Source organism: Cebus imitator, unplaced genomic scaffold, assembly GCF_001604975.1.
Source record: "Cebus imitator isolate Cc_AM_T3 unplaced genomic scaffold, Cebus_imitator-1.0 Scaffold99, whole genome shotgun sequence".
In the NCBI taxonomy this organism is placed as follows: Eukaryota; Metazoa; Chordata; class Mammalia; order Primates; family Cebidae; genus Cebus; species Cebus imitator.
The window spans coordinates 4,835,758-4,857,179 of NW_016107414.1; the positions used below are offsets into that span (position 1 = coordinate 4,835,758).

Consider the following 21,422-nt stretch of genomic DNA (forward strand, 5'->3'; position numbering starts at 1 on the left):
AAAAAAAAAAAAAAAAAAAAAAAAAAAAAAAAAAAAAAAAAAAAAAAAAAAAAAAAAAAAAAAAAAAAAAAATGCCTAGAGAAAAAGATTAAAATGTGCTGGGGCCTGCCACAAAAGCCATCATGCTAACTCCAGTGACCTTTTTTTTCTGATACCTCTTTAACAACATGCTTATTTATAAGTGCTTATTACACAGAGGTTATAGTCAGCTTTCCACAACACATTCTCCCAAGGGTTTGAATATATTGCACAGGTTTTGTTACACACTCAAAAGGGAATGAATGATTTCTCCTATAGTAGAAAACTGAAATGTATAAAAATCCCCGTTTAAAAAAGAATTCATTCTTTGATTCACAGAAGGACAAAGCATTTTACTTATGGGCATTTAAAATAAATTATACTGAACCTTCTGAAAATATGCCAACCTGTATTAAGTGAGGCCCACCTGCAGCTGTCATTTGATAACCAGGCTCAACTGCAATAATTGTCATGTTTTTGGTGCTGGGTATGACCTCCCCTCCTCTATGACATCTCAATGTCAATTGGCCCTGAAGACTGCCCCAAACCTCTGGATCAGTTCCAGGAGACAGCTACAATCATCAGGACTTAAAAGAAGTAATAAGGCAGGGTTAATGAGTCCAGGAAATTAAAGCCTAGAGAACATAAAGGCTATTTCTTTAGCCTGATACAGCACCTTCATTCTTCCACAGGGCAAAAAGGTGTTCACGGGCACTGGTGGGTGTTAAGTATCCTCGTTTTCCCATCTGACCTTCCTCAAGTCCTGGAGCCGAGAAGGAGAATCAAAGCACAATAAATCAGTAACAGGTACTCTTTCTGCAATGGGATTTATCAATTCTTTATCCCAAAGTCTGCAACTTGACCACAAAAATCAATCTCTATGGTAGCATATTCTCAGGCCCTTAATCTCCCTTCCGCAGTAATACAAACCATATGGCTATTGTATAAAACCTAAAAAACAGGGAAGTAAAAGAAAACATTACCCACAATCCCATACATTAACATAACTCCTATTGTTTTATATATTGTTTTCCAGGCCTTTTGTCTATGCAAGTATTTTACACAACTGTAATCTTCAGTGTGGATTTATTTTGCAGACTACTTTGCCTGTTTAGTATCATCTTGTCAGCACTTCTGCATGTTGCTATGTAACTTTGGCCTGATCACCATTTTTCACAGCTATGTAATATTCCATTGAGGATGATTTCTAATTTACTTAACCATAGTCTCATAATTGGACATCTGGATTGATTCCCATTTTTTGCTATTATAAGCAATATTATACTAAGTATCTTTACATACCTGGTTTTTACCAGAAAGGTTCACACAGTTGAATTATGGATAAATACATATAAATATTTTCATGGGTAAATATATATTGACTTTATAAAAATACTGGTGTGTGAGGAACAGACTGGGCTTGGTTTCTCAGACTAAGCAAGAACACTCTGGGATGCTGTCCACCAGTAATACCCAGATTACGTTAGAAAACCAGACTTGGAGTTGCCATTCAGAAGGTAGGGTCCAGGCATTTAGATAATTAATCATCTAAACTTTCTGGGCACTTTGGGAGGCCTAGGTGAGTGGATCACCTGAGGTCAGGAGTTCAAGACTAGCCTGGCCAACATGGAGAAACCCCATCTCTACTAAAAATACAAAAATTAGCCAGGTATGGTGGCGCGTGCCTGTAATCCCAGCTACTCGGGAGGCTGTAATAGGAGAATCGCTTGAACCCAGGAGGCAGAGGCTGCAGTGAGCTGAGATCATGTCAGTGAACTCCAGCCTGGGCAGCAGAGTGAGACTATCTCAAAACAAAAAACAAACCTCAAAAAACCTTTTTTAGATATATCCACTGAAACTAAGCATTGGTCAATTTTCTCTTTTTATTCACCTATCAGGGCAGGAACTATGCCTTGCCTGTGTTCCTAACACCTGACAGGGTGTCCAGCTCGTAGCAAATTCTAAATTAAGAGTATACGGCTCAAATATAGATGTTTGAAATAGCCTAAGGTAATCTATACTTAAAAATACCACTCTTGCCTTTTCCTCCGTTTTTAAAAACTAGCTTCATTCCACCTCCAATTCTCCAGCTAGTTTCTTTAAAATATGCAGAGGATATGTCATCATAAGTTTTTAGAGAAATCTCTTACTCGAAGAACAATTAACATAATTATAATTTATTTAACTAGTCTCTATTAATAGGTATTTAAGTCATTAACTTGCAGACCCATTAACTTGCATTTTGCGAGCATTTCTGGAAATGAATGTCTGAATTTCCTCTTCCACTAAATAGGCTGGAAAAGCTGAAGAAGACTGGTTCAGTCTCCTCAGCTCCTGTCCCAGCAATGTCCCCACTGCAGTTTCGTCGCCGTGAAGGCAGAGGTTGTTCTTCAATCCTTCAATCACAGGACCTTAGAGTCAGAGAAGAGCTGTGGAAGGCCAGCTCCTCATATGAGCTGCACCCCCTCCTAACAAGAACTTCTGTAGCTTACAGTAGTGACTTCTGCTTAGCTGGGATTTTAGAGCAGCTTGAATGTGCGTTTCTTTCAGCTGTAAGAGACGCCATAGGAAAAAGGGATTCAGAGATCAAATAATCTGGGATCGCAATGAGTGGAAGTCTCTCGGCTATATGAATCCCAATTTTAAATGTTAATGTGCCTTGTGAGGCTTGGGGTGCACAAGGAGCACAGGGTGCACACTGGAGCAACACGTGTGGCATTTCACACGCTGACAGCACTCCCTGAGGAATCACCAGTCCATGGGGACTACTCAGCCCTCGCTTTTTTTTGGAGAAGGAGTTTCACTCTTGCTGCCCAGGCTGGAGTGCAATGGTGTAATCTCGGCTCACTGCAGCCTCTGCCTTCCCAGGTTCAAGCAATTCTCCTGTCAAAGCCTCCTGAGTAACATGATTACAGGCGTGCACCACCACACCCAACTAATTTTTGTATTTTTTGTAAAGACAGGGTTTCTTTTCACCATGTTGGTCAGGCTGGTCTCGAACTCCTGACCTCAGATGATCTGCCCACCTCAGCCTCCCAAAGTGGTGGGATTACAGGCATAAGCCACTGCGCCTGGCCCAGACCTTTTTGATTCCCTCTGGTACCCGGAGCATGGTCAGATCCAAACTGGGAGTACTTACTTTCCTCCACATCACCTGCTCCCCTGAGTTTCTGGTCTATGTCACCTGCAGCCCCTTCAGAGACCACATGTACTGCTCTGTATCTTGGCATTGTGCTCACCACAAACATGGTCCTTGGCATAATGCTGAATGCCAATGAATAAATGTGTGCTAAATACTAAACACCCAAGCCTGGAGCTGTAGAACTACAGCCTACTTGTTTCTAATGCATAGGCTTTTGGTTGCACCATCACATTCACATGGCTGCAATGAAAGATGACTTTGGAAGAATGGGTTTGGTGAAGGCATTGAAAGGCTACTTACTTGCTGGACATTTGCCCCACGGAAACTATCCTTCTAGAATTCTGCCCGTCTTTGTTCTCAATCTATGAGCATTTTATAAAGCATCCTAAGGGCTACAGCAGCAATTCCCAACTGGTATTAAGAGAAAATTGTTTTGAGGGCTCTTTAATAGTAAGTGTTTAATAGGAAAATCTACTCTTATGGTGTTAATAGGGTATTTAATAGGAAAATCTACTCTTTCGGTGTTAACTGCCAACCATGAAACAAAATTAAATAGGCTTTCTAAATGCAATGTGGTATCCTGGATTGGATCCTGGAGCAAAAAAAGGAAATTACTGGAAAAACCAGTAAAATTCAAAAAGTCTGTAGTTAATAGTGTTTCACCAATGTTAAACTCAGTTTTGACAAATGCACCATGGTAATCTAATATGTTACATTAGGGCAAATGAAGTAAAGAGTATAACAGAATTCTTTGTACTATGTTTGCTACTTTTCTGTTAAGTCTAAAAATTATTCCAAAATAAAACATTTTTTTAAAAATAATAAACAGGTTTTTCATTTACTCCAGGGCTTGCCAGAGTCTTCAATGTAAAAGACACATCATGCATCTCCAGGAGGGGATGTTATTTCCACGCCTATTCCATATTCTCAAGCCCTGGGGAAAAGGTTTAGTAACGGTAATGCTGTGGACTTCCACACATGTAATTTCCTCAATTCTAGGCAAGAGGCTTTATGAATGCCATTACACAGAGTTGGAAATGGAAGCTCCTCAAAATATACTTCTATCTGCCACTCAGCATAAGGGGCAGAGCCAAGTGACAATTGCAGGCTGTGTTTTTTTTCTTTTTTTTTTTTGTTTTGAGAAGGAGTCTTGCTCTGTCACCCAGGCTAAGTGTGATGGCACCATCTCAGCTCACTGCAGACTCCACCTCCTGGGTTCAAGCAATTCTCCTGCCCCAGCCTCCTGAGTAGCTGGTATTATAGGCACCTGCCACCATGCCTAGCTAATTTTTGTATTTTTAGTAGAGATGGGGTTTCACCATATTGGCCAGGCTGGTCTTGAACTCCATACCTCAAATGATCTGCCTGCCTCAGCCTCCCAAAATACTGGGATTACAGGTGTGAGCCACCATGCCTAGCCAGGTTGTGCTTTTTCTATCCTGGCACGTTGATGACATAATAAAAAATGAACAGTTAACACCTACACAGCACATACCACACAGCAGAAAGTGCTTTCGGTCTCAGAATACTTTAACCTTCTGACTACTTCAGAATAAAAATTAAAAAACACTTTTAAATAAGTCTACAACTATAAAAATTAAAAAGTACGCGTATTAAGTCCAAATTTTTCCCAAGCAGAGCTTGGGTGAGGCAGAACTGAGGAAAGAACTCTACCCAGGGGAAAGGGCGGGGGGAGATCTGGTGGACAGCCAGGAGTAGCCTGCAGGAGGTGCTAATGTTCTGTTGAATTCTTGCAGTTTTTCTTTAAAATTATTCGCCGACATTTTACTCCAAAATAGATCCACACCTGTTTTAAGTTAAAATGTTTCAAAATATTTGCCAGGTAAATTTCTTAATTTCTTCCTGAAAAACCTTTCAGAGAAATGAACACTTAAGGCAAGAGGCACATGTGGAGCACTGCCTGATAAGGCAGCCCCTTCCATCAGCTCTCCCGTGTGAGAGGCCTAAGCTGGGCACTCGCCAGGGTCCCCTCATCCCCCAGAGGCCTGCACACTGTATCTCTGCAAGCCCCTCTCAAACGCAGCAGAGACTGCGTGGAGTAGAATGGAGAAGAACCAGGTATTCCCAAGGTTCAGGACACATGTGGCCAGTGAGCTCCTCTCCAGACCCAGCCTGCTCACCCAGGGGCTCGGAGTCCTTCTGGCCAGCTGTCCCGTGCACCATGGCTGGAAACGTGATCGTCAACTTGCTATTGTGTTCCTTTCGGACAACAGATCGCCCAGTCCTGTGCGGGAGGACAGTTGTGATTGGGGAGAGAAAAAAACCTAGTAAGACACTGAATGATAGCAATGAGTGACTGCCCAGAGATGTCTCAACTGGGGCAAAGGCCCTGATACTCACTTGCAGTGGGGACAGCGCTTAGGATTCATATGTGTCTTCCAGAAGAAAGCAATGAGCTTGCTCCTGCTCTCACACACGTTCTTTACCTGTTAAAAATAAAAGTCAGAGAACCTTGGAGTACCATTTTGAAGAGAATCCAATATATTTACAGTTTTCACCTTTTATTTTTAACCAGAGGAAACACCCCCACCACCACTTTCTTAAACAAAATCTTCCATAGAACCCTAATATAGTTGAACTCTGACAATTACTGAGTGGCCTCTTTAAGCCTTCAGTTTTCTCAATTATAATACGGGAATAAGAATAGTAACCACTGCAGCAAACTCTTACTAGGATAAAGAATCATGAATGCAGCGGGGGCTTGAAATATAGCCAGAACTCAATAAACACTAGTTACTTTCACTTGTAAAACGAAACGCTCTGGATGCAGCTGGCCTCCCTCAGATGGACCTCAGGGTTCTGAGAAAGGCACACCCACAGTCCAGCCACATGAGTGGCCCTGCACCTGGCAGCAGATGGGAACCATCTGGGAGCTTTTGTAACTCCACTTGGATCCAACCCAGACCAATTAAATCAGCATCTCTGCTGTGAAACCCAGACATGAGGTGAAGCAGATTTCAAGACTAGTATCACAGGTGAATTATCTACCCATTCATTCATTCACTGAACAAATTAATACTTAGGCAATGTATGGAGGGGAGATTAAGGTAGCAGTGGGTTAGGGAGAAGTGTTGGAGAAGGAAAAAAAGACCCAAGGTCATTTTTTAAGAAAAGCCTTGCTGGATGCTATACCGAAACCATCTAATGTCACATAACCTCTCATTGGTCCTGTAGGTAGCCATTAGAGATTAGGAAGTGGACATTCACACAGGTGTATAATTAGTGAGGTCGCAGGTCTCATGAGAGGCAGAGCTCAGATTCAAACCCAGGTCTACTTTGGGAAGCCAGAAGTATATGTAAAGGACAGCATAGAGGGAAAGTGATAAAATGATGTCAAAAAGAGTGTGGGAGAAAGACAGTGTTAACTCACATGGGCACCCTGGGACCCCAGGAGGTTGTTCTGCACAATTTCAGTTGTGTATTGTTCTAATTCCTCCTGAATTTCAGAGGCAGAGGGATCAGCATTTTCTTCCAGAAACTGGAAAACAAAGAGGAAAACCACATTATCACAGTAATATACACTCTCATGAGCAGCACAACTGGGACCAGTCTCTGCAAGAGTAGAAAAAATTCATTTGAAGGGAGAAAAAGAAACTATGGTTACACTTTAGTTGTTTTAGGTGTTGGACTTTCAAGAGTGAGAAAACATTGCTGTTAAAAAAAAAAATCAAGTAAGGTCAGGCATGGTGGCTCACACCTATAAACCCAGCACTTTGGGAGGCAGAGGCAGGTGGATCACCAGAGCTCAGGAGCTTGAGACCAGCTTGAGCAACATAGTGAAACCCTGTGTCTACTAAAAATACAAAAATTAGCTGGATATGGTAGCACATGCCTATAATCCCAGCTACTCAGGAGGCTGAGGCAGGAGGTGGAGGCTGCAGTGGGCCAAGATTGTGCTGCTGCACTCCAGCTTGGGCAACAGAGTAAGACTCTGTCTCAAAAAAAATAAAAAGAATTCTCTTACTCATAATGAGGCTGACATAATCTAGATACCAAACCCAAAAAGACAATAGGAGAAAGGGATGTAAACCAATCTCACTCATGATCACAGATGCAAAAATCCCAAGCAAACTATTAAGAAGTCAAATGCAACAACATATTAAAAAGGTAATATATCCTAAACAATTTGGGTTTATCCTAAGAATCCCAGGTTAGTTTTAACATTAGGAAAGAAACTGAGTAATTTACCATGTTAACTTGTTAAAAAGGAGCCACATTATCTGAAAATTTCAATATATATTAAAAAGGTATTTGGCAAAATTGAACCATCTGAGAGTACATGGATGATCTGATATATCATCAACCCCAAATATTTTGATGAACAATTTCTATAAACATGGACACTCACAACTATGACCATGATACAATCATTAAAAAACAGCAAATCAGCACTGATAAATTATTACCATCTAATCCTCAAACACTATTCAAGTTTTTCCAATTCCCTTAATAATATCCTTTAGATGCTGGGCATGGTGGCTCATGCCTGTAATCCCAGAGCCTTGGGAGGCCGAGCCAGGTAGATTGTTTGAGGTCAGGAGTTTAAGACCAGTCTGGCCAATATGGCAAAACCATGTCTCAATTTAAAAAAACACAAAAATTAGCTGGGTGTGGTGGTACATGCTTGTAGTCCCAGCTACTCAGATCATTCAGACCCTGGAGGCAGAGGTTGCAGTGAGCTGAGATGGTGCCACAGTACTCTAGCCTGGATGACAGGGTCAGACTCTGTCTCAAAACAATGATAATAAAAATGTCCTTTACAGCAAAAGTATCCAGTTTAGAGCTACCTGTTACACTTTTTAGTCTCCTTTGTTTAGAATAGTTCCTTAGTCTTCAACTTTAGTTATGAACAGTTTTGAAGATTCAAGGTGAGTTTTATAGAACACTCCACAATTGTGGGCATGTCAGAGATTTCCTCATGATTATGGAGCTAACACATCTTTGGCAAGAATATCCAGAAGTGATATTGTGTTCCTCTCACTGCACCCTATGAGGGGGTGCATGATATCAATCGGTCTCATCAAGCATGTTTCACTTTGATCACCTGAGTAAGGGGGTGACTGCCAGGCTTCTTCTCCAAAAGACTATGTGTGTAGTGGGGAGAGGTACTTTGAAAATGTGTAAGTAGCCTGTTACTTAAACTTTTAGTCACTCAATCCATTCTTTTGTTTAAATCAACGTGAAAGTAGGTTCATGGATTCCTACTTCATTTGATAGGTCATAATCACTTAGTATCACCATTTATTATGATGCTCAAATCTGGCCAGTGTGAGCCCTACACAGAGGCTTCTGTGTCCTTTGGATATGTCCCATCGTTCTTAGAGTACCTCCTTCCTTTCTAGCATGTGACGTTCCAGGCTGCTCTTGTACTTTCTCTGTCCCAGCCCTAAGTCAGCTATTTCTCCAAGAAGCTTTTTTAGTGGAGAATGGTATTTAGAAACCAAAAAGGGGGTGCTAGGTATGCCCATTACTATCACTCCTCCAAGCCCTTCCAGGGAAAAAGCCAGGGGAAAATATATGTATACACACATACTTCACACCAGAACTTTTAATTCCATTTTAACAGTACAGGATAAATTCTGTCTTCTCTCTTGTATAGGTTTGTAACTCTCCTTTCTGATATTATAAAATCTGGCCCCTCTTATCCTTAAGTACTGAATCAATCAACATCTCTCTCTCCCTGTATATAACCACTCTTCCACTGCTGCTGCCATCATCCCTCCTCTGTGTGGAGCCCTCACTCAACTTGGGCTCAAGCCCCACACAAGTGCACCCTCCTTGTGGACCCCCTCCTTATATTTGGGCTCATATACACTATGCTGGGCCACACCAACAGGCACCCTCACCTGATTTGGGCTCTCACGCTCCACGCTGTGTCTCTATCTCCAAATGAACAGCCTCCTTACCATATTTGAGCTCTGGCATTCCGCATGGGGCTGCCCACTCGTGCAGGGCTCCCCTCTCTCACTGCTCTGGCTGAGTCCCTGTGCAGAGACATCCTTTCCACGAAGCTTTGCTCACTCTGTTGGGGCTCAGACACTACACACTAGGCCACGTCTCTTTGTGGAATCTCAGCTTGCTCCACCCACCTAATGTCTTCAGGACTGAAGTATCCAATAAGAGGGAGGGGAAGAGGAAAGGGGAACAACCTTTCTTTGTGACAAGGAATAAGACAAAGATACCCACTAACCACTTCAACGCAGTAATGTAGATCCTAGTCACCAAAAGAAAGAAAACATGTAAGGATTGGAAAGGAACAAAAATACCAGTACTTGCAGATATGATTGCATTGAAAATCTAAAAATATCTACAGACAAACTGTCAAAATTCATGAGACAATTTTGCCAGGTTGCTTCACAAATAATCATTAACATTTTTATATACCAACAAAATGAAATTTTAAATACGGTATTTTTAATGACACCAGAAATTCTAATGTAAATACTGTGAAAAAAATATTTCTTTGCAATAGAGATCTGGTCATCCCCACCTTATCCGAAAGTAACCAGCCAGAGGAATTAGGCAAGAGAAAGAAAAGGCATCCAAACTGAAAAGAAGGATGTCAATATGTCCCTGTTTACAGATGACATAATCTTATATATAGAAAAACTTAGACTCTACCAAAAACCTCTTACAACTCATCAACAAATTCAGTAAAGTTGCAGGATAAAAAAATCAGTAGCATTTCTATACGCAAACAATGAATTAGCTGAAAAAGAAATCAAGAAGGCAATCCCATTTATAACAGCTATCAAAAAAATACCTAGGAATAAATTTAACCAAGGATGTGAAAGACGTTTTTGGAAAACTGCAAAACGCTGATGAAAGAAACTGGAGAGGATAAAAACAGAAAAACAACCCATACTTACAGATCAGAATAATTAACATTGTTAAAATTACTATACTACCCAAAGCAATTTATAGATTCAATGCAATCTCTATCAAAATACCAATCACATTCTTCACAGAAACAGGAATAAAAATTGTAACATTTGTATAGAACCACAAAAGATCCTGAACAGCCAAAGCAATCTTGAATAAAAAGAACAAAGCTGGAGGCATCACACTACCAGAATTCAAAATATACTACAAAGCTGTAGTAACCAAAACAGTAGGGTACTGGCATAAAAACAGAAACACAGACCCATGAAACAAAAAAGAGAACCTGAAAATTAATCCACACAGCTATAGACAACTGATTTTTGAAAAAGGTGCCAAGAACATACACTGGGGGGAAGGATAGTGTCTTTCATAAATGATGCTGGGAAAATTAGATATCCATATGCAGGTGAATGAAACTGGACCTCCATCTCCACCATCTACAAAAATCAACTCAAAAATTGATCAATGATCTAAATATAAAGTCTGGAAAAATATTTAAGAATCAGATCTCAAAGCACAAGCAACAAAAGCCAAAATAAACAAATGGTATTATATTAAACTAAAAAGCTTCTGCACAGCAAAGTAGTCAGTCAACAGACTACTCCGGAATAGAAAAAGACAACCTCCAGAATAGAAGAAAATACTTGCAAACTACTTATCTTAGGGCAGGGGCTTAATATCCAGAATATACAAGGAACTCAAGCATCTCAACAGCAAAAATTCCAAACAATTCGATCAAAAAATGGGTACATGATCTGAACAAACATTTCTCAAAACACATACAAATTGCCAACAAATATATGAAAAAATGTTCAACATCACTAGTCATTGGACAAATGCAAATCAAAATCATAATAAGGTTTCATCTCATCCGAGTTAGAATGGCTATCCCCAAAAGACAAAAAAATAACGCTGGTGAGGATGTGGAGAAAAGGGAATTCTTACACACTGCTGGCAGGAATGTAAACTAATTCAGCCACTATGGAAAACATATATGAAGGCTCCTCAAAAAACTACAGATAGAACTACCATTAGATCCAGCATCTCACTACTGGGCATTTATTCAAAAGAAAAGTAATTGGTATATCAAAGTGGTATATCTGCACCCCCATGTTTACTGCAGCACTATTCACAATAGCCAAGATATGAAACCAACCTAGATGTCCAACAACAGATAAAGGGATAAAGCAAATGTGGAATATATACACACTGGAATACCATTTGGCCATAATAAAGCATGAAATCCTGTCATTTGCAACAACATTAGACGGAACTGGAGGATATTACGTGAAATAAGCCAGGAACAGAAAGTTAAACTCTGCATGTTCTTACTCATATGTGGAAGCCAAAAAAAAAAAAAAAAATTGATCTCATAGAAGTAAAAGTAGAATGGAGAATCCTAGCAGCTGAGAAGGGTAGGGAAAAGAGGGGAAAGGGAAGAGATTTATTAAAAGAAACAAAATTGCAGTTAGGAGGAATAAATTATTGTGTTCTACACCATTGTAGGAAGACCATCGCTAATAATAACACAGTTTCAAACAGCTGGAAGGAGAATATTGCATGTTCCCAACCCAAAGAAATGATAAATGTTTGAGAAGACAGATATGCTAAATTACCCTGATCTGATCACTATATTGTATCACACCATCACTACGTACCCCATAAAAAGTATGTGTTAATAAAACAAAAAAAGACAAAAAGAAAACATGAGAAGTAAACAAATTAAGCATTACCAATAGGTGAACAACCTACCTCATATGCCTCCTAAAATGATGCAATACAAAGTACCCTGTATCATGAAGGTTGTATTCTTGCTAAAATGTGAATCTAATCACAGGAAATAATCAGACAATCTCGAATGTGAGAAATCCTATAAGACAACTGGCCTTGAGTCTTCAAAAAAAGTCAGTATCATGAAAAAGAATTCTGTACCTCACAATGTTCTCTACTTTAAGACAGATTAAAGAGATGTAACAATTGAAAGCAATGCCTTTTGATTGAATAAACCATGATTGAATCCTTGGTCCAGCAAATCAGAAAAAGTTCATAAATGGTTTAAATGGTATTTCACTATTGTTTCTATTAACATTCCTTTTATTATTATTATTATTATAGCTTCCTGTTTTCACACTCAGCTGTTGATATCCAGTTATATGATATACAAATCAAATGTCCTGTACCATTGGCATGGTAACTAGGACAACATACTAGTATCTCTTGTTCCCCACCACTTTGCCTTTCCTGATTTCTGTGACCACCGCTATCCACCTACCCTGTTCAGAATTCTCTCAAGCTCGTAGACTGCTTGTAGGGCCCCGACTTCCAGAACCCTCAGCTGGCAGAGTAAGAGGTGAATCACAGCCCGGGGACAAGTCAGCATGTGGCAGTTTAAACAAGACCCCCGAAGCAGCAGGTATAGCTTCTGAAGAGAGGGAATAAAAACAAACAGGATATTAGAAAGAGACACAGTTGTCATGGTGACTTTCAGTATACCCACAAGTTTCTTTATATATTCAGTCTATTCCTTTAAAAACTCCACTTCAGCCTACATGCTTAAAAAAGGCCTTTGTTATATTAAGAACTAGATAAATAGTCTCTCTTTTCTTTTAAGGTTTTATTTTAATCCATTTAGATTTGAAATTTACTTTGGGTATATGACCTGAAGCAGAGAAATATCTTTATTTTATTCCAAGATTTAATTATAACACTTCTCGGCTGAGCATGGTGGCTCATGCCCATAATCCCAGCAATTTGGAAGGCTAAGGAGGGTGGATTGCTTGAGGCCAGGAGATTGAGACCAGCCTAGCCGACAGGGTGAAACCCCGTCTCTACTAAAAATGCAAAAATTAGCTGGGCATGGTGGTACGCGCCCGTAATTCCAGCTACTCAGGAGGCTGAGGCACAAGAATGGCTTGAATCCAGGAGGCAGAGGTTATAATGAGCCAAGATTGTGCCGCTGTACTCCAGCCTGGGAGACAGAATGAAACTGTCTTGAAAACAAAAGACACTTCCCTTTCTTTAACATGATCAACAGACGAAAATCATGTCCACATATACCAACATCTGTGGCTTAAAAAAAATTCTGGAGGTAAGGTTAGCTGAAATAAAAAGCTGAAAATGCACAAGCAAGACAGGAGCTCCATTCTGACCTCACTGCTGGGCTTTCTGGGGCTTTGCTGCTCCTGCCATCACATGAGAGCCTATAGAGCCACCTGAAGGGCTCAGGGAGGCCTTGGGAACAAAGTTCTCTCTGTTACCAGGCAGGTGCCAATGATATTTCTGAAGAGCCCAAAGCCCCTGAAACAAAAGGTGTAAGGGATGAATATGAACCCTCCCTACCCTCCACGTGAACGGAATCAAGCTGTAGCTCTACTCAACTGTTATCAAACTGATATTCATTTAGTTAGGGCCACAGGGTACGTTGAAGTTACTGTATCTGGCTCAAAGTTTCAAAATCTCATTCCACAGAATGTTTTCATTGGGGTGTCTGAAGCTTAACCTCCTTAGACCACTCTTGTGGGAGAGGGGCAGCACTCACAAATCCCACCAGCAGCCCTGAGACCCGCACAACTAAAGCAACACTTACATCAAAGAGGAGAGGGTTGTACACCATGAGTGGGAGCTCAATATGGCCCAGGTGCCCGGAGCAGTTGTTGAAGTCCTGCACGCAGGTGGAGCACACCTCTTTGGAATCCGCGGGGCCCAAAGCTAAATCATACAGGCCGTTTGCCGATGGGTTCCCCAGGCTGTCCAGGAACCGAGGGTTTGTAATAGATTTAACACTTAATTTCCTATGGGGATAAAAAAGATCAAGAGGAAAACTAAGGTTAGCAACCTCTCTGATGTTTCCTTGATTATTTAATGCCTGTTTGCCAGCTCCAGAGGGCACAATCTCTGTCTGCCTTGCTCACCAGCATACCCCAATACTAAGTGCACAGTTGGTATCCAATAGTTAATACACACATATGTACAAAATGAATGAGTTAAAAGAAACAGATTTTGAGCAAAACTTGCATTAAGTACATTGGTAAACTGTTTATAAAAAGGAGTTAAGTATCTATAACATACTGATCCTGCTGCCCAGGCTGGAATGCAATGGTGCAACCTCGGCTCCCTGCAGCCTCGAACTCCTGGGCTCCAGTGATCCTCCCACCTCAGCCTCCCGAGTAGATGGGACCACAGGCATGCACCACCATGCCTGACTAATTTGTCTATTAATATTTTTTTGTAGAGACAGGATTTCACCATGTTACTCAGGCTGGTCTTGAACTCCTGAGCTCTAGAGATCAGCCTGCCTCAGCCTCCCAAAGTGCTAGGATTAAAAAAGTGAGCCACCATGCCTGGCTGCATTATTCAGTTTTGATCTTAATCCTCTAAGTTGGTCATCACTACATGTATTTTTCAGAGGAGGAAACCAAGGCTTAGGGATGTTAGGTGATTTAATCCAGGTGACATAGACAGAATGTAGGGGAGGCAGGATTATGGAACAGACTTAACTTCAAAGCCCACACAGTTCAAATGAAGGGAATACAATGCAATAATCCCTGTATGCAGAAATAGTAAATCTGACAAAATTAAACACATGTAAAGGTTTCATCATGTTTTATGTTTGGTTTGAAAGGTGCGCCCATAGGACACTTAATTACATTTACAAAGCCAACTTTGCTTTTAAAACTTTTTCCTTTCTGATTTAGAAGATAAAGACAAATAATTTGACACCCCAGAGGAAATCTGAAGGTTGAAAGGAGAGTCCTCAATGAAGTGAACACTCCCTTTAATAAAGTACAAAAATAGTGTCAAGTTCTTCATGAATGGTGACATGTTCTGAGTGTAAAACGATGTTGGTCTATCAGGAACTAAGCTGCTCAGATCTAGAAGATTCTATGTTGCATGGCCAGTGTCACTCTAAGGGCTAAGGCGACTTGGAGACAGATCTGCTGTTGTGGTTCTTGTCTACATGGTCACCTTGCTGCCGGTAAGCTAATTTCACGAAAAACTTGATCTAACTGAATAGTTGTGTGTGTGGTCTATTCCCACAAACCTAGAGTCCACCTGCAACCCTGAACTGGGTAACACTGAACAAATTACTTATCTTTTATTTTTTTATTTTTGAAATTGTAATAAAAAATATATATTATAAATTCATCATCTTAACTGTTTTAATTAGTACAGTGCAGTGGTATTAAGTATATTTGCATTGTGCTACCATCACCATCATCTGCAGAACCCTTTTTCATCTTGTAAAACTGAAACTCTGTACCCATTATACAATAATTCTTCATCTCCTCCACTACCATTATTTTACTTTCCGTTCTGATTAATCTGACTACTCTAGGTACCTTATATAAGTGGACTCATACTGTACATGTCCTTTTGTGACTGGTTTATTTCACTTAGCACAATGCTTTCAAGGTTCATCCATGTTATAGGGTATATCAGAGCTGTCTTCCTTTTTTAGGGCTGAACAATATCCCATTGTATGTATATATTACATTTTTGTCTATCAACCCATCCATTGATAGACACTTGGATAGTTTCCACTTTTTCACTATTGTGAATAATGCTGCTATGAACATAGATGTACAAATGTCTCCTTGAGACCCTACTTTCAATTCTTTGGATACATACCTAGAAGTACAATTGGTGGATCACACAGTAATTTTGTTTTTAATTTTTTGAGAATCCACCTTACTGTTTTCCATAGTAGTTGCACCATTTTACATTCCCACTAACAGTGTACACTTTCTCCACATCCTTGTCATCACTTATTACTTTCCATTTTTTGATAGTAACATTCTACTGGGTTTGAGGAGCTTTTTGTTTGTGTTTCCCTAATAATTGGTGATGTTCAACATCTTTTCACATGCTCATTGCCCATCTGTATGCCTTCTTTGGAAAAATGTCTATATAAATCCTTTCTCCATTTTAAAATTGAATTTTGTTGTTGAGTTGTGGGAGTTCTTTGTATGTTCTAGATATCAATCTCTTATCAGATATATAATTTGCAAATATTTTCTCCTATTTCATGGGTTGCCCTTTCAATCTATTGACTGTGTCCTTTGATAACTACCTTTTTTCTCACCTGAAGTCTGGGCATTGCAACAGCTCTATTAGGATGATTAGAAGATACCACATAGAAAACACAGTGTCTGGAATAAAGTTCCTCTCTGTTGCGTAGAGGAGAAAGTCCCTCTCACCATTACAGGAACAGGATAAAAAGAGGAGGGGCAACCAGTAAGGATTCCACTGGAGAAGAAAGAGTTTGAGATCAATAGACTTAGGTTTAAAGATGACCTTTGCCACTTTCTAGAGAGACATTTTGTTCTCTAGGCCTGAACTTTTTACTGGAGGTAACACCACAAATGGGTGTTGTTAAGAACTGAGAATGGGTGTCACTAATGACTGAAAGGGCCAAGAGCTGAGCAGTCCTTCCATCTATTCATACACTCAACAAATACCCACTGAGTGCTCACTGTGTGCCAGGTAATGTTAAGTGCTAAGGAAACAGACAAGAACCCCTCTGCTTATGGCCATTACATTAGACTGGAGGAAAGGGAATAGACACAAAATAAGTGTACAGTCTGTTAGATGGCAGAAAGTGCTATGAAGAAAAATAATGCAGGGAAAGGGAAGAACGGAGTGGGCAAGTGGTCCTAGAAGCTCACTAAGGAGGTATTTGGGCAAAGGCTGAAGGAGTTCAGGGAGCAGGCCATACAGTCAACTGGGCAGAGGGTTTTACAGAAGGAAGAAGCAGAGTGCAAAGGTCCTGAGGTGGGTGTGTACCTGAGGTACTCTGGATGCAGCAAGGAGGTCAGGGTAGTCGGAATAGAGGTGAAATCAGAGAGGTAACGAGACTGAAATGGCCCCTCCAGGCCATTTTTAAAGACTTGATTTTTACCCTGAGTAAAAATGGGAAGCTACTGGAATCTGGCACAATAAAAGGTGGCAGAATTACTGAAATGTCTCAACCCTAAACCTGTTTGAAAACTCCACAATTATCTTTTTAAAAATTCAGGCAACGTAAAACACTTCTGCTTTTGGATGAAATCGTATCCACTTACGGCAGTGATGATATATTTAGAATTTCCGGGCTAGCACACTGTTACCTATGATACCAGAGCTGTAGCTCGGGACTTTATCCATTTATTCAGACTTGAGGATAAAGACAGGAGTGAGACACATAAGAAGCTCAAGGGTAGTGGAGGAAGGCAAATATACAGAAGCACAAAAAGTGACTAAAGCCCCATGACAGACAACTGTACCATGTGCAAAATGACCTAAGAAAATGAGAGAGGGGACTGACCCTTCAGGTACCTGTGTTGAGCAGGGGACAGGGGGAAGTACCTCCCGTTGGCTGAAAGGACATTGCGTGCAGAGGGAAGAGCTTAAAGAAGGGCCCAGATGTTGAAACGTGATGGTAGTTTCTGGAATATGCAAGTGGTTTAATAGGGCTGGAGAAGGGATGATGTTATAGCTAAAATCAGCATTCGTCTGATCATGGGAGATTTCGCTGGCTATCCTAAGAAAATATCCTTAATCTGAGGGAGATGGAGAACCTTTGGAGGGTTTTAAGGGTGACAGCAGCATGACGACATTTGCACTCTGCAAGAGTAATTTTGACAGCAGTGTGGAGTATGCACGTGAGAGGTGTAAGGGGAGGGTGGAAGGAAAAAATTCAAACATGAGATAAGGGCCAGAGGGGACACAGTAGCAATTGGGAGAACAAGGAGAGTAAAGGACAAATAAACATGTAGGTGACACAAAGGAAGGGCCCAATAAATAAGTTAGATATCAGGAGAGATGTAGAATTATTTTCCAGTTTCTAGTGACCATTTTGCACTGGCTACACCATTTTAGAGGGGTAAGTTACCCCTCCCTTTGAGGAGGGGTGCATGTAGCGTTTTTGATATGCATTTAAGATATCTGTGTGAAATTCAAGTAAAGATGTCCAGACAGCTGAACAAATATGAGTCTCAAAATCAGAGAAAGAAATTTGCGTTGGGGATTTAAATTTGAGACTATAAATCATGAATGTGGTGAGAATGTCTAGGGGCAACATTTACCATGAGAAAAACAACATTACCAGAATAGAATCTTGAAGAACATCAACATTTAAGGAGTAAAATGAGGTACAGATCTTGCTCACCAATGTGTCATTAATGCCTAGCCTGGAAAAAAATGGATGCTCAATAAATGTTTGTGGGGTTATAGATCGATAGAGGAAGAGAGGGTGGCAGAAGAACTTGTCATAAAAACAGGAGAACTTGAAGACAATCAGGTCTGGAAGAAAGTTTCAAGAGAATGCATTGGAGAATGTCAAACGCTACCGTGATCAAAATGAAGACTAAAGAGAGTTCCCTTGATTTAACAGACAGAGAATATTAACAGGGTCGTAGCAAAGTGAAGTTAACGCCTGAACTGAGACTTGAAGGACAAACATTTTACAAACAAGAGGAAACTTGCTACGTGCCTAATTAATCGTGTCAGGAACATTATGGTAATTCCACAAACGCTTGTTAGTTGAGGAGGAGACTGACAGATGATAACCCTGCAGACCAGGACCCTCCCCACTCCTACACTCCCCACCACCAGCGCAAACATTTGTTACTCCAGGCCCACTGGACTCCATGCCGGCCCAGAACGTTTTTAGAACTACGGCTCCCAGCAGCACAAGCGCCAGACGAGCCTGAACTCAGAGAATAGACTGGGCGCAAGAGCTTCTGGGAACGGTAGTTTAGGGCGCCGACCCCAAGAGCCAGGCTGGGCAAGCTTCCCCACAAACTCCTTACTTGAGCTCTTCGGCCGAATACATCCCGAAGGAAATGCCCTGCAGCCGCCGCCAGGGCATGTTCTTGGAGATCAACATCCTCCAGATCCGTTCTGAATCTGCCACCAAGAGAAACGTTCTACTCACTACCTGAGGATTCTTAAGAACGGAGTCACCACGTGATTCAAACTGCGCTTGCGCGCGGAAATGTCGTTCCCGGACGCGGGAAAGATATTTACGTGGACGAAATCACTTCTGTATGGAGGGGGACAAATAGTTGTAAAACTCTCAGGTCGCTCTCTTATTTTGAAAACAATCAAAGATATGTAAACCATCAAAATAACCATTTAGGAAAAATTTCTCTGAGGCAAAAAGGAGGTGTATAGAGCCTTTAGCTTTCGTGACAAAATCTTTCCAACCACGAGCTTGCAACCTCCCATTTTATGACTGCTTTAGTCTTCTTCAGCTTCAGCCAATAGCAGAGCTGTTCCCTGTTCCCCGCCCACTTCGCCCCCACTTCCTGAAGGTCGAGGCACGCTTTCCCAGCATGCTCTGAAGAGAAATCAAAGATGGCAGCTGCAGTTGCTGTTCTCTGTCTGGGGCTCCGCAGCAGGCTTGGCCACCCGCTGAAGAGTCGGCAGGCAGTTCTGTGTGAACGGGCACACAGCTGCAGGTAAGAGACGCTTAGAGGATCCATGAAGAAGACCGCAAGGTCAGCTTGGTCGTATGTTTCCCCGTTGGCTGTGGAAGTAGGCACGATGAAGGGGTTTGCTGATGCGTGCCCTTAAGGCCGCGTGCCCTTAAGGCCAAATACATGGAGGTGGTCCTTTGAAATAGGGTTCGCCAAGCATTTAGTCATTAGAGAAATACTTACTGGTTGCTGACAATATTCTATGATTAACTACCCCGAATTAAAAATTATCCGCCGTTACTCATTTTAACCCAATCAGGAGAAGCGAGGAGAATGTACAAGATTTTACTAAATAAAAGGCATGGATCGTCACTGTGGGGATTTTTGGCTAAAGAAGTTAGGAGGTTTTCATAAAAGCAGAAAAGTCTGAAAAATCTGACCATGCCCTTTTGATCTGTGATAGTTGCAGCTTGGAACATGTATGACCTATTTGTGTAATGTTTTTTTCACTCAATACAAGTAATGGCATTGTGGAAATATGAGAGGCAGTAATGTGTGGCGAAAACTTAAGAAAAGCCTAATTTACATTCAGTGTTTGCCATTCTTTTAATTGGATAATAGTAGACAAATTTCCTCATCCGCAGACTAGAATTGTTAACTATTCTAAAAGTTTGTGAGGTATAAGTGAGATGTGTAATTTACAGCATACTTTTTATATGTACTCTTCCTCAGTTATCCACAGGAAAGAGAAACCACTCCATCTGGTATTGCAGAAGCCTTTATGCTGCCATTCAATCCCAGTCTTTTTCCTGGTAGCCATTGTAAGCGTTTTTTCCACACATTTTCTTTGCCTAAATCAAAATCTCTCCCTCTGCATCCATTCTCAAAATAACCATTATCTCTGTTCTCAGGAGAAACGAATAGCATGACTTGAAAGAGTTGATCTCTTTCTGAAATGTCCTTAGCCTAGAGGGGTATTCTTGTTTTGAAACGATGCTTGAGACCAGATACTACTGGAGGAAATATCTTTCTATGCTATCACATCTTGACAATTTTCTGAATGTTACTGATGCCCCTGATGCCATTTAGTAAGGGGATATACACAAGGTAATGTTAACTGTGCACATTATCTGTATGGCGTGTTGACTGTATTTTTAGTGTGATCAGAACATTTAAAAACTCAGTCATGGGCCAATGATTCCGTATTTTGGGTTCAAAAATGATTTGATATTGAACCTCTGAAAATAGAAAATATCAGCAATTTCAAGTCTAAAAAAATATATATATATTTGGTACTTTCTTGATTGTTGAAGGAAGTGTAATGAAAAGCCATGGGTGATCGTCTGTATGTTGTAATTGCTTTAAATGAGGTACTCCTTTCTGATCAGGGCATTATCTGTACTTTTATGAAAACCTCATGTAGCAAGAGCTCACTAAATTGTTCTTTTTATCGTCATAATTCGGTTCCCAAAGTTGAATGTTCCTCGCATTTCAAACCAGATTGTTCAAGTACTATTAAAAACTTCTTTCCTCCACCTGCTGTCATTTATGGAATGAGATTGCTTGCTTCAAAAAATGTCGACCAGCCAGGCATGGTGGCATATGTCTATAAGTCCTAGTTATTTTAGGAGTCTGAAGGTGGAGGATCGCTTGAGCCCAGGAGTTCAAGGCTTCAGTGAATTGTAATTGCACCGCTGCACTAAATGCTGGACAACAGAGCAAGACTTTGTCTCTTAAAAAGAAAAGTGTTAGCCGGGCGCAGTGGCTCACGCCTGTAATCCTAGCACTTTGGGAGGCTGAGGCGGGTGGATCACGAGGTCAAGAGATCGAGACCATCCTGGTCAACATGGCGAAACCCTGTCTCTACTAAAAATACAAAAAATTAGCTGGGCATGGTGGTGCGTGCCTGTAATCCCAGCTACTCAGGAGGCTGAGGCAGGAGAATTGCCTGAACCCAGGAG

At 40.9% G+C, this 21,422-nt stretch overlaps 2 protein-coding genes across 6 annotated transcripts in view; one reads left to right on the forward strand and one right to left on the reverse strand.

The window, feature by feature from the left end:
* POLR1A (RNA polymerase I subunit A) overlaps window positions 1-19,031 on the reverse strand; it is a 79,822-nt gene extending 60,791 nt beyond the window's left edge. The window contains exons 1-7 of one of the 3 annotated variants that reach the window (XM_037741363.1): window positions 18,853-19,031; window positions 13,650-13,854; window positions 12,336-12,485; window positions 6,552-6,659; window positions 5,522-5,607; window positions 5,302-5,405; window positions 695-781 (exon numbers count right to left, since the gene is read on the reverse strand). In XM_037741363.1, coding sequence (XP_037597291.1) covers window positions 695-781; window positions 5,302-5,405; window positions 5,522-5,607; window positions 6,552-6,659; window positions 12,336-12,485; window positions 13,650-13,854; window positions 18,853-18,929 — 817 coding nt within the window. In that variant the 5' untranslated portion in view covers window positions 18,930-19,031. The remainder of the gene's footprint in view (window positions 1-694; window positions 782-5,301; window positions 5,406-5,521; window positions 5,608-6,551; window positions 6,660-12,335; window positions 12,486-13,649; window positions 13,855-18,852) is intronic. The other 2 variants (XM_017536617.2, XM_017536618.2) reach the window with 2 other exon arrangements.
* Window positions 19,032-19,333: 302 nt separating this feature from the next.
* The window catches only part of PTCD3 (pentatricopeptide repeat domain 3), a 30,874-nt gene continuing 28,785 nt past the window's right edge, over window positions 19,334-21,422 (forward strand). The window contains exon 1 of one of the 3 annotated variants that reach the window (XM_017536631.2): window positions 19,334-19,503. In XM_017536631.2, coding sequence (XP_017392120.1) covers window positions 19,400-19,503 — 104 coding nt within the window. In that variant the 5' untranslated portion in view covers window positions 19,334-19,399. The remainder of the gene's footprint in view (window positions 19,504-21,422) is intronic. The other 2 variants (XM_017536632.2, XM_037741364.1) reach the window with 2 other exon arrangements.